The 13,653-nt window shown below is 32.4% G+C and overlaps 1 protein-coding gene and 1 pseudogene across 1 annotated transcript; both read left to right on the top strand.

Moving 5' to 3' along the window:
- Positions 1-4,782: 4,782 nt before the first annotated feature.
- LOC132310053 (histone-lysine N-methyltransferase, H3 lysine-9 specific SUVH5-like) lies at positions 4,783-6,140 on the top strand (annotated as a pseudogene).
- Positions 6,141-12,135: 5,995 nt separating this feature from the next.
- LOC132308912 (ethylene-responsive transcription factor 4-like) lies at positions 12,136-13,172 on the top strand. Its single transcript, XM_059807205.1, has one exon. It carries the CDS (start codon positions 12,349-12,351, stop codon positions 12,991-12,993), a length of 645 nt encoding a protein of 214 aa, XP_059663188.1. The 5' UTR covers positions 12,136-12,348; the 3' UTR covers positions 12,994-13,172.
- The last annotated feature ends 481 nt before the right edge of the window (positions 13,173-13,653 follow it).

Raw genomic sequence — 13,653 nt, 5'->3', positions numbered from 1 at the left:
AGTTTTAAAAATTAACAATCTGCAATGAACTATTCGGTTAACGGATTGAACCTTGAAAAAACCAAACCGATCCAATCCGTGAATTATATTATATAATATATATAATTATATGTATATTGTAATATATTATTATTATTATTATTATTTATTCATTATTTGTTTTTAAAATTCAGCCCTAGGTTTTCTAACATAAGTAGGCCTAGATCAGATTCGAATCAGATCGATCAAATCCATATCTGATTTGTTAAGCAAATGGATTATCGGATTCGGATCACTAACGGGTTTTTGGACTGAATGTCTCAATTCATATCCTATTTAGCTCGGACTCAGATCGAATCAGATTCGAATTCGGATTGAAATCATATTTACTAACATATATAATTATTAAGCTAGATGAAGCGGAGAATTGCTAATATGCAGAATGCTACATATATAATATAATTATGCAATCAAATGAATATAATGATAAATAATTAATATATATAAATTTATTAATATATAACTAATATATATAAAACATTGATATATAGTATATTGTAAATTATTTACTCTTTGTTAATGAATAAAGAGTATGATATTATTAGTAAGTATATCAAGAGATTTATTAGTACGATGAGAACACCACTCTACTGTATATATAACATGGAGTATTTATATATATATAGATATATATATATGTAAAATTATTGATAAATAATTATTTATATATATAATTTTAATTGGATCGGATTGGATCGGATTATTAACGGATCGGATCAGCATAATCCATATCTGATTTGTTATGCTAACGAATTATCGGATTCGGATCGTAATCGGATTATCGGATTTTTGTTTCAATCCATATTCGACTAATCGGATCGGATCCGGATCAAGATCTTCTCCATTAATAGGTCTAAAAATAAGGTCTGTGCCGCCTCCTAATCTCTGTCTATCGTCTCTCTCTTCCTCAGTTCCTCATCTCCAAAGGACTGATATGAGTAAACCCCTTCATAATCTTTACCTGCAACACATATACATATATGCACATGATACTTACCTTGAGTTATCTTATACTCTCTGGATGTTACTAAACCATTTAATTGAAGTCCAAAAAGCTGGGTTGAGGCTACCCTCTCTGAGTTTGGTTGTTAGCGGTTGACTGAGACATATTATGTTGTTGTTGCTATTGCCGTTATTGTTGGTGCTGCTAAGTTTGGTTGGTGTCGAAGTGATGAAATGCTTGCCGGTGGGGTGAAAACGGGAGACGCAAACCTCTGCTGAAAGGATTTCCATTGGTGGCTGGGAGAATCCCCGGTTGCATTCTTAAGCCGTTACACTACAATATAATCATATTGGACTGTTTGAAAAGCCTAATCTGTGGGAACCGAACCGAACCAATCTGTTATTTTACGGATCAGTTTGGTTCGGATTGAGAGTCCCCACTGATCGGTTCGGTTTCAGATTTAACCAATTCGTGAGAACGGGACTGGTTTAAATTTTACCCAAAATCGAACTGATCCGTGATCCGTCCTAACTAAAAAACACAATATATGTATATATATTTTTACCAAAAACGTTTTCGATCACACAATATAATTTTCTGTTATGGTCTAGCCTACATCCCATTAACTAGAATGAATTAAAATAGAGATGAAAGTAATTTTTTTTTTTTAGTTAAAAGGGTAAGCTTGTATATATGAGAAGAAAGAATGTACATGATGCCCCACTTAAGGGAGAAGAAACATCAAAAGAAAAGAGATACTAGACATGGTGCAGCAAAACAAATTCCCTAACATAGAGATGAAAGTAGTTGCCACTCTCAGAACAACCATTACGTTTTCGATCACTCACTTGTAGATTCAAGGATGAAATTTGTAAATTTTAATAAATAGTAAAGCTAATTGCAAAATAGATTTAAAAAATAAAAAACAATTGTACAATTCATCTTTTGCAACCAACCTAAAATAAATTGTTTTTCATGTAAATGGAAAAAAAAATAGCAAAAATAAAAGAAAATGAAAAGTTTAAAATTCATGGAATATTTCCTCTCCACTTCCAAATTTTTTCCCTCTCTTTTCTAAAACATGAATCACTCACTATATAGCACCTATATATATTCACTTTAACTCTGATTAAGACCCTTAATACCTTGGTCCTTCCAGTATAATTTAAAACCAATCATAATCCCTGATTTATTGAGATTTATTTAAGGAATTGCTATAAATTTGCACTTTTTGTTTTATAGCTGTGAATAGCTGCAAAAAAATTGCTGGTTGTTAAAAAAAAAAAAGCCTTTTTTTTTTTTTTGGCTGGTTGTTAAAAAAGCCTTGTAGTGTTTAGGAATTTTATGCAAAAAAATTTGCTGGTTGAAAAAATATTGTTAAAAAATATCTTAATTCTAAAACACAATTTTCTTTTTAAAAAAAAACCAAATTATAGCTTATATCAAAAGTTATATAAGCCAGTTTAACTAAATAAAAGTTATATAAGCCAAAATCTCTGGCACCAAAAAAGCACTTTCCATCACCAAATTAATTAACCAAACGTACTTGTTGAATATTAATTCAAAGGCGCCAAATTGCAACACCAAACAGACGCAATATTCTTTTCTCATAGTTGCGATTATATAAGAAGTCCTTAAAAAGTTTCATAAAAAGTTTTCAGTTCCGTGAATCCATTGGTCAAACAATTTCCTTTCCCTACCTATTTCGCAGCTTAAAATCTATCCGTTGGTAGACTTTCCTTAGTGATAAAGTTTAAATTTGATTTGACTAGGATTCTTTCTTCTTTTATTTTTTTCTAATTCCAGAGTTAGTGGGTATATAAATCGGCATGGAGTGTAATAGTTTCATCATCATTTGGAGGCAAGAATAATTGTGAGGGTGATGTTGAAAAGTGTTCTTGGTTTTACAAGAACTCTCTTGAAAAGACTAGGTGGTTTTTCTGGAATTTTCTATTAGAAATTTTTTATTTCTTTTTTTTCATACATCCTCGAAGTTTATCATGAGGACACGACAACTCTCATACATTATTTTTTGCCATGAAGCATGCATTGTTAATGCTTTAAAATTTTAATTTTTACCGGGTTTCTAATTCTATAATATTATTCTTTGAAAGATTAAGTGCTGCAGTAGAGAAAAAAAAAAAAAAAATTTCTTGTTCAAGAAGGAAACCTGAAGTTCAATACAAAGCTAAAGAATCGTTCTCGCGCATCACATGGGTATGCTCTCCATCCTCTAAATTGCTGCAGTAGATGATTACTTCTCAATCTCTGCCGCCTAACCATTTGATGTCATGTATTTTTTATTTTTCTTCTTGGATCGACACTTGGCATGTGATTTCAATGTGATAATTATATTTATTATATAATCATAAACAAATTAAGCTATATTATGTTTTTCATTTCTACATTATTCTTTCAAAATGAAAAATGAAAGTAATACGAATGTTAAAATTCTTACCAATGTCGTGTTGGCGAAGTCAATTTCTTAGGTTGTGAATGTTTTGGCTCAAATTGGGAATTTTTTTTGGGGCTCAAATTGGGACTCTTTATAAAAGAGTCTTTCCTTTTTTCTTTTTTCTTTTTTCTTTTATTTTTTACCTTGACATGAAATATATTCACACAGACACTTTTTTTATAATGATTTGAACTTTTAATTTTCTACTTAGTTGAAAAATTGATAAAATGAATATTCAGTCTATCCCCAAATCATTCCTCATGAGTTTAAAGGAAAGAGGCATAGAATATGGTATTTAAATTCTATTTTTTCGAGGCAAGAGTTTTGGCTAAAGATTCTTGATCTTGCTAGTCACTCTCCTGTCTAAGAATCATTATCTTCGTTGTGGTCGTTGAAATCATAATAAATAATGTGTCCTCTAGCTAACAAGAGAATGCCTTTTGGTCTTTTTTGTGATTTATAATATCTTTCTTTGAAATAGTGTTACTTGATAATGTGATAAATTTTAATGGACTAAAAAAATTAAAATAGAATAGAAAAAAAAAATCCTGAGCAATTAAGAAAAAATGTGTGAATATGATTTTCTTTGTATATGTTCAAACTATCTTAATGGATATGCGTAACAGTATTATTTTCATTCCTCTATGATCAAATTATTATTTGCTTTTCATTATTTGTTTATAGAATATTACTACGTATATGCGTTTATATATTGTAGGTGTTTGTGTAATCTATAGATGATGCTTATGTGTGTGTACGTGGATGTTGTTGACATGCTTACTGAAATGTTGTTCGATCCACAATGGGTTTTGTTTATTTAGCTAGTTCTTGATAATCATGTCTTTCAAAAATGACTGGAAAACGAGTAGTTGAAGATGGTGGACCTGAGTCTTGTGGTCTTCCTCCGAAGCATCTGAAGGTTGATGTTCTTAGACGATCTCCAAGCGGGCAGGGTGCACAAGCCCCTTCTATTAGTGGAAGAAGAAGTGAAGAAGGAGTAGTTGAAGATGACGGACATGAGTCTTGTGGTCTTCCTCCGAAGCATCTGAAGGTTGATGCTCTTAGACGAAGGCACGGTGCACAAGCCCCTTCTATTAGTGAAAGAAGAAGTGAAGGTGTTGCTAGTAGTAGCAGGGTGACAACGACCACTCCAAACATGGAAAATCAGGCTGCTGCTGCTGCTGCTGCTGCTGCTGGTGCAGTGTCAAATGATGATGATCTTATTCCGTCTGACAGTCACCAATCAATTGTCAGTCGCAATAAAGTGATGGAGACACTGAAGTTATTCAATGAGTTATTTGAAAAGCTTTCGCAGGAACATGATTAACCAAAATCAAAAGGAAAAATGAAGGCTGGGGACCTGTTAAAAGCAGCGATGGCTCTCAAAAAGGAACAAAAATGGGTTAATGATACAAATATATTGGGAGCTGTGGGTGGGGCTGAGGTAGGTGACCAGTTTGGTTCTAGAGCTGAACTTCTTGTCATTGGGCTTCATCAGCATTTTTTAGCTGGGATAGCTTACATGAAGAAGGATAAAAAAACCTTTTGCCACAAGCATTGTCTCATCTGGTCGTTATGGCAATCATACAAAATCTTGTGATGTTTTGATATACTCAGGTGAAGGTGGAAATCAATTGGGTGTGAACAAGAAACCCGAAGATCAAAAACTTAAACGAGGCAACCTTGCCTTGAAAAACAGCATGGAAGCAGGAACTCCTGTCAGGGTTATCATTGCTCAAAATCAAAATTCAAGCAGCATTGGAAAAACATATGTCTATGAAGGGTTGTACCTGGTGACCAACTTTTGGGAAGAAAGAAAGAAGCCATATCGAAAATTGGCATATATGTTTGCAATGAAGAGGCTGACAGTAGAACCTAAACTCCCACTTTTTGAAGAATCCAGTGACATTTTTCTAGGGGTAGGGGTAGAGAAGAGAGCTATTCAAGTATTGAATGGCGTGGATGATGATGAACAACCCCTTTCTTTCAATTATATAAAAGAAATGAAATATCCAGAGTTGTCCAACCAGTCTAGTCCAATTGGTTGCAATTGCATCCACGGATGCTCGGATCTAAAGCCATGCTCTTGCACAGTAAAAAATGGTGGTGAGATTCCATTCAACGAGGAAGGGGCTATATTGATGCCAATCCCCATTGTTTACGAGTGTGGCCCATCTTGTAAATGCCCTCCTTCTTGCGGGAATAGAGTGGGCCAAAATGGGATTCGTTTTGAATTACAAGTTTTCAAGACCGAATCAAGGGGATGGGGTGTTAGATCACCAAATTCCATTTCTTCCGGAAGATTTATATGCGAGTATGTTGGGGAGTTGATTCGAGATAAGGAAGCTGATGAAAGAATTGGTAATGATGACTACTTATTTGATACAGGGGTTGGCTGGGGCAGGGGCAAGGGCGAGGACGAGGACGACGGCTATACTATTGATGCCGCACACACCGGAAACGTTGGAAGGTTCATCAATCACAGTTGTTCACCTAACCTTTATGTCCAAAATGTTCTTTATGATCATGAAGACGATAAAATGTGTCACTTAATGCTATTTGCTTCAAGGAACATTCCACCTTTACAAGAATTGACTTATGATTACAACTATAAGGAGGGCCAAGTTCGTGATGCTAATGGAAATGTCAAGATGAAGGATTTGTTATTGTGGTTCAAGAAAGTGCTCCAACAGGACGTATTGAGGAAGACGACTTTGTAGGAATAATCATGATCTAGACAAAACTAGCTTCTTTTTTCTTGCTCATTTCATCCCATTATGTATGTATGTATGTGCTTTTTTTTGTATTCAATGTTTTAAATTAGGCTTGCAATGTCTCATTTGAAATTTAGAAAGCAAATGATTGACACAAAATTTCTTTTTTTTTTTGAATCTTGTTGAATTTAGAAAGCATGTGTCTCATTGCTGAGTTGTTTTCCATAGATTCATAATGATCATCCATGAGTACTATGCATGATGACTGTTACTGTACAACTTAGAGCATGAAGAATAATATCTATTTACAGCTGCTTCTTTTTTTAACCATAGATTCATAATGACGGCATTGTTGGTATTCTGATCTATATACTCTACTCTTTTTCTTTTTCTTTTTTTCTTTTTTTCCTGATTTGGTATTCTCCGAACAGCCTTAAGGGTCAAAAAATTATCTCAGGGGTGCATTTTACAAAAAAATTTTATCTCAAGGGAGTATTTTACAATTTTTTTATATTTCAAGGTTTTTTTTTTTTTTTCTTTTTTCCTTCAAACTTTGTATTATTTACACTGTATTTTTGTTTCATGTTTTGTATTACAAATTGTGTATTGTAACAAAACAAAACAGCCAATGTGATTGCACTTGCCTGATTTTCATCCTTCAAGATTTTATATATAAAACTTGTATTTGTTTGTGTGTGTGACGATGGAGAGATGTCCGAAGGTTTTAGAATTGGGGCATTTTATTTTTCTTGTTAATTTCATATAATCTAACCACAAATTCAAGAATAAGGCTCATGGAGATAAATCTGGTTAACAGTGACACGAGTCACAAAGCCTAAGCCATTCAATGAGAGACACCTTAGCAAGATTAAACAAAAGAAATCGAAGTATAACGAAAAGTGAGATTGTTGAGGGTCAATAGTTGAATTATTAAAGCGAGTAATATTTAAATTAGTCCACGTTTCAAGAACAAATCGTAGGACTAATTGGGACACACGCATAAGACAAGTACTTAAAAGTGGAAGAGGGAGAGAAAAAAAAAAAAATTCAAACTTATAATTAGAGACAGAACGATTAAGTTACGACACGTCTGTCAAAGAAGACGCGTATCGTCTCTCTAAAAAAAAAGAAACGTGTAAGGTAGTTAGTTGTCAGACTACTCACTACCTGTCGGTCTAAGAGAAAGGGCGGTTCAACTGGATATACATTGAGAAGATAGGGCACTCAATAGTCGGTGAGTTTTTAGAATTGGTCATCCCAACCTTACTCCTTGGAGCGTGCACAACAAATCTTGAGATTGAAGTGATTTTTTGACCTTTAATTATAACAATGGAAATGTTTTATAATATTTCTTCCGGTTTCTCTACTATTACAATCAATAAAATAAAAGAAATTAATTGTTAAGCTAAATAGTTACTGTAAATAATTAGATTTATTTTTTTAATTAGTCAATTATACAATAAATAAAGAAATTGAGTCTTTTATTTATTTGTATTTGATATAAATAATTAATTAAAAATTATTCGATTAAATAATTTACTTTAAGTATTTGGTGTGAATAACAGTACTCTGAAATAAAATATCAAAAAAAACATTCTTCTGTGTTTTAATAGGTTTCTACCCTCTTATCCCATCTCTCCCTCTCTCTTGTTCACAACTGCAATTTTTTTTATTTTGTTTTCTCTTCTAACTCTATTTAAGAAGTTCGTTAGGAATTTGTATGCAAAATTAGTTGCATTGTGGACAATGTCTTTAGTTTAGGTATTTGGTATAATTATGTTGAAAAACAAGAAAGAACAATTTTTAGTAAAAAAAGGGGCAAGAGGGGCTTAATATAAGAAAGTTTGATTGGGGCTATTTTATCATTTTAATTTAATAAAAGAATGAATATTTCTATTTTTTTGGAGCCCTAATATCACAAATCCAAAATTAATAATCAGATTGAGACTAGTAATTTATTTATCTTTTATAAATGAACCTTGTAATTTCAAGTATAGAAAATAAGGAATGATGTTCTTATTTTTTACCGCAGGTTGTTAAAATACTATGTTGCGTAAAATATACATGGCCACTTTTGATATGTAATTTTTTTTATCTTCAGCAGTCTCTTAAACTACACTACCCACATCATTAATGTGTAAAATTATTGTGTATTTTAGATAACGTTTTTACACAATCACATCAACATATTTCCTTTTACATCAACATATTTCCTTTCTCCTCCCTCTTACTCATTCATTAACGAAACAACCCTATATTAAGTAGGTTTGTAAAAATTAAATTTTTATATAAATCTATTATGACACATCAGATTTACAAAAAATATATATATATACACAACTATTAGAGATATACTTTATTCTTATTGTTGATGTGGACCAATAACAATTTGATACATCATCTTTAATTATTAAATCAAACATGGTGGGTTATAAATTTGAGGGTTAAGTGCAAAAAAACCTCTTGCTGTATAAAAATGTGCATGAAATACCCCTATGAGAAGAAATATATATATATATATATATATATATATATATATATATATATATATATATATATAAATGTGCATGAAATACCCCTATGAGAAGAAATATATATATATATATATATATATATATATATATATATATATATATATAAAACTCTTTGTATTATTCATCCTTTGAGCAATTTGCCCCCTATAGAACAGATCGGTTGAAAAAGTGCTAACTATTTCTAAAAACCCAAAAGTGTCTTTTTTATGTGACAAGAATGTCTCTACCAATTTTGTATAGATTTAAACATAAAATGGGTTTGTTTGGGTGTGCTTCAAGACTCGTCCAAGTAAAACACTATATCAATTTTCTTTTCTTTTAAATATCTTTTTGTGATTGCCAGTATTATCTCTCTAAATTTTTTTTTTCTCTCTATAATATCTTTTTGTTCTAGATTTTTTCTCTCTATAATATCTTTTTGTGGCCGTCTATCTATCTCAATTTTTCTCTCTCTAAAATTTCTTTTTATTGTTGCCCATGTATATTATCTCTCTAAATTTTTTTTTCTCTATAATATCTCTTTGTTCTATATATTTTTTTTTCTCTATAATATCTCTTTGTGGCCATCTCTCTATCTCAATTTTTCTCTATCTAAAATATGGCCGCCCATATATATATATCACTAATTCTCTCTCTAAATTTTTTTTCTCTCTATAATACTCCCTATCTCTTTGTGGCTGTCTCTCTCCCCGTATTATCTCTCTCATTTTTTTTTTATCTCTCTCTCCCTCTCTCATTTTTTTTTTCTCTCTATAATATCTCTTTGTGGCCGACTCTCTATCTCAATTTTTTTCTTTCTCTAAAATCTCTTCTGTGGCCGCCATATATATATCTCTATAATTTTTTTTTCTGCCAATATTATCTTTCTAATTTTGTTTTTTCTCTCTAAAAATCATGTTGCTGCCACTATTATCTCTCTAATTTTATTTTTCTCTCTGCCAATCTCTCAATAATATATGAATTTTATTGTCTCAAAAATAATTATTTGGTCTTTTGTAGTAATTATTTGGTCTTTTTGACTAATTTTTGTACATATTTATATCATTATTTACTAGATATAGGCCATTTTTTTTTCTTTTTTTTTTTCACAAATTAGCTTGGTTTGATAAATTTTTGTATGACTATAATCGATAATATATATATATATATAAACATGACTGTAATTAAACTATTCTCATTAACAATTATGGGACTATTTTAAGCCATATATATATATATATATATGACGTTAATTAAACTATTCTCATTAACAATTACAGTGTAGCATTAAGATTCTAGCGAATAGGGGTGGAGCCAAGATATATATGGCTTAAAATAGTCTTAACAATTATATAAAGATTACGACTATTTTAAGCCATATATATATATATGACGTTAATTAAACTATTCTCATTAACAATTACAGTGTTGCATTAAGATTCTAGCGAACAGGGGTGGAGCCAAGATATATATGACTTAAAATAGTCTTATATTAATTGTAAGTTCGACCCCAACTATAGAATCTTGGCTCCACCCCTGTTCGCTAGAATCTTAATGCTACACTGTAATTGTTAATGAGAATAGTTTAATTAACGTCATGTTCTTTATGCTATAATTGATATTTATCACATTATTCATTATTTGATCTGGTGGCATGATATGAAAATAAATTTATTGTGCTCGTGAGCATATGATTGAATGGGTTATGGAACCACTGTGGGCTGACTATTAACACAATTTCACAAGTACCTATTGGCATAGTTGATTTGTTAAGATATGGTTGAGTTTCTAGATACATGGTTTTGTTCTAGGAATGGTTGATTTGCCTATTTTCTTATGCATATATTTGCTGAGCGCATATTTTTGCGTAATGAGTCAGAGGTTACATTTGTTATTGTGTTGGTTTCGTTTGAGGATAAAGGTTTCTCACTTCTATGTTGGAAGTAGAAAGGATTTGTTCCTGCAGGGATTAACCCACGTTGACATTTTAGGTCTCAAACAGTTTGAGCCGCAGGGTTGAAGACTCAACTCTCCATAACTTGTTGTCGTGGTCATTCATTGGGTTTTATTATTACTCTTTATAGACTTCTATGAATTATTAAAAATATTTTGTGGTTTTGAATTCCCGTGTTATAATAAATGAGATTTATGAATTTAAAGATTTATTTATTGATAATTATTCATTTGGCTATTATTTTTTTTTTCTCTTTATTATATATTGTATTATGTGCTTATTTATTAGAGACGGAAGGAGTTAAAGACTAGGGGGCACGTCCCCCACGGCGTATTTTCTCTTTCCCTTACTATATTTGTTTTTTTTTTTCTTTTTCTGTTAAATAGTTTCCTTAATCCTTATATTCTATATATATAATTCCCAAAAATATCACTATATATATATATATATATACACACACACTCATAAACATTAAGTTATATGCATCGACATTATACTATATATATATATATATATATATTATGGTGTACAATATTACAAAATGTGCCCCACCTGAATAAATTTTTTGATTCCATCCAAGTAGGTTGATATATACTAATTTTTGTATATAAGTCTGACCAACTTATATATAAAAATTAGAGATTGTGGAAACTACTTAATAAAAGAACTAAAAAGATTAGATGAATCTAAAGTGTCTTACAAGAAAAATGAAAAATCTAACACTACCATATCTCCTCCCCAAAGGGAAGCTTTAGGTTCAAGCCCAATGAACAGCATTTTGTGAGTAATTGCGTAGGTGTGTGTTTACTTTAATTTGTTAAAAAAATATATATATCTACTGTCTATAATAGTAACGAAAAAAGATATCTGATGTTAACACTTGGAGAAAAAATACATTTGACACCATGTTTCTTATGACATGAATTCAAGAAACAAATTGGCTTTGCTCGTTCATTTTCTCCCGTAGTATAAAAATTATCTCCTTCAAAATTTTCGTAACCTAAAAATGTATAAAATTGTCTCTAAATTAGAATTTATTATTATTTCTAATATTTTTTAATAAAATATAACATAAAAAAACTTTGACAATAGACAATTACAATAAAAAGTAAACAATGCTCCTTTAGAGTAAGGTACATTAAAAAAAAAAATTAAATAAATAAATTAGGAACGACTTTTACTAGGATAATTATGATTTTTTACCATTGGCTAGAAGGGATGTAATACAATTAATTGTGATTGATAGGGAACTACTTTGTCATTTATTTTTATTTTTTATTTAAAAAAAAAAAAAAAAATGAAGTACACGAGTAAGTCGAACATTTATATAATTCTCCATTTTGTTTCCACGATTGCTTTGTACGCTCTTTGAATGAGAATGGGATAACGATGGAGAGGATTGGTCCCAGTAACAGCCATTAAAGGCAAAAGCCGGCAAATCAACGTCTGGGCGGAAACTACCGCGTGCCACGTAACCCACACCTAAACAGTAGTAAGACGTCATTCGCGGAGGCGGCGCTCTTGCACCAGTCAAATCCCTTGTTGACTGCGTCCCTTCTCTCTCTCCTTCCTTCTCTCTCTCTAAAAGTATCACCCTACCCTTTTTGTGTATTCAAGTCTCACCTCTCTTCTATAAATTCCCTTCACCTCTATTTGCCCACTCACTCCAACCCAGTCGGTGGTCATAACACAAACATATTCTCCTATATTGATTATTGAGATCATCAAGAATGGCTATGAAGGAAAAGGTTAAAGCAAAGAGTAGTGGAGTTAAGGAGGTGCATTACAGAGGAGTGAGAAAGAGGCCATGGGGGCGATACGCCGCCGAGATCAGAGATCCCGGAAGGAAGAGCCGGGTCTGGTTGGGGACCTTCGACACGGCCGAAGAGGCGGCGAGAGCCTACGACGCCGCCGCCAGGGAATTCCGAGGCACCAAAGCCAAGACCAACTTCCCTCTGGCTTCGGAGGTAGTCGCAGCAGACAAGAGTCCGAGCCAGAGCAGCACGGTGGAGTCTTCGAGCGGAGATGGGATTTCTCACGCGCCGCCTGAACTGGACCTCACGCGCCGCCTTGGTGAAGGTGGCGGTGGCTGTGGCAATGGGTGTGTTTCTTTTTATCCGATCTATCACCACCTGCCGAGTCTAGCAGTTGTACCCCACGCGCAACCTGTGAGGTTCTACGAAGGGCTTGTACGGCTAGGGGCGGCGGAGCAGAAACAGGCGTTCCGGTTTGAAACGGCGGTTACTGATTTCAATGGCGGGGTACAGAGTGAGTCGGACTCGTCCTCTGAAGTTGATTGTAACCAATTTGCTAATAGTCGTACAAAAAGAGTTCTCCATCTTGATCTTAACCTGCCCCCACCTATGGAAGCTTAATGAAATTGATGAGAGAGAGAGGATTAACAGTTGATATGCACATATGTTGAAGGACCTTTATTTTTGCAACCAATAACTATAATTTCTTCTTGAGGTTGTTAAGCTGGAGAGGATCTTGTCCACTGTATTTTCTCAACTCATTAATGATTAGTATCTCAATTCAATTGATACAAATTAAACCTCTTCTTATTACTCTTATGATTTTTTATTTATCCTTATTTTGTTTATCACTTCTATGTAATCTGACTAATAAGGTAATTTAATCCTTTTCAGAAATATAAAGAGCAATTCTGGTATGAAAAAAAAAATATTCCTTTCTTTGTTTATTTATTTATTCACAGTGAATTTGAAAAAAACAATATTCAGACCTGATGTTCTGTTAGGTTTTAGAATAACGCTAGAAAGAGCGAATAAAGATTAAAATGGCCTAGCCAACAAATTGTAGGCTGAAACCTATGTTGGTTGCCACGTATCGAACGGCCCATATCGGATTAGTTGATTCAATCTACGGTCAGAGTTTTCATTTGATTCCTTATTAAAAATAAAATTTAAAAATTAATTGGGTTGATTGACGAAATTATTTATGTGAACTTGACCAAAATGATCATATAAAAATAAAAAGGAAAGAATGAAATAGGCCAGTAATAAAAAGAGAAATAA

Source organism: Cornus florida, unplaced genomic scaffold (assembly GCF_030987335.1).
Source record: "Cornus florida cultivar Cherokee Brave unplaced genomic scaffold, ASM3098733v1 CherokeeBrave_3.0.0_Hap2_Chr05, whole genome shotgun sequence".
NCBI lineage: Eukaryota > Viridiplantae > Streptophyta > Magnoliopsida > Cornales > Cornaceae > Cornus > Cornus florida.
The sequence above is the reverse complement of the archived record's forward strand: the minus strand, read 5'-3'. Positions and strand labels throughout refer to the sequence as shown.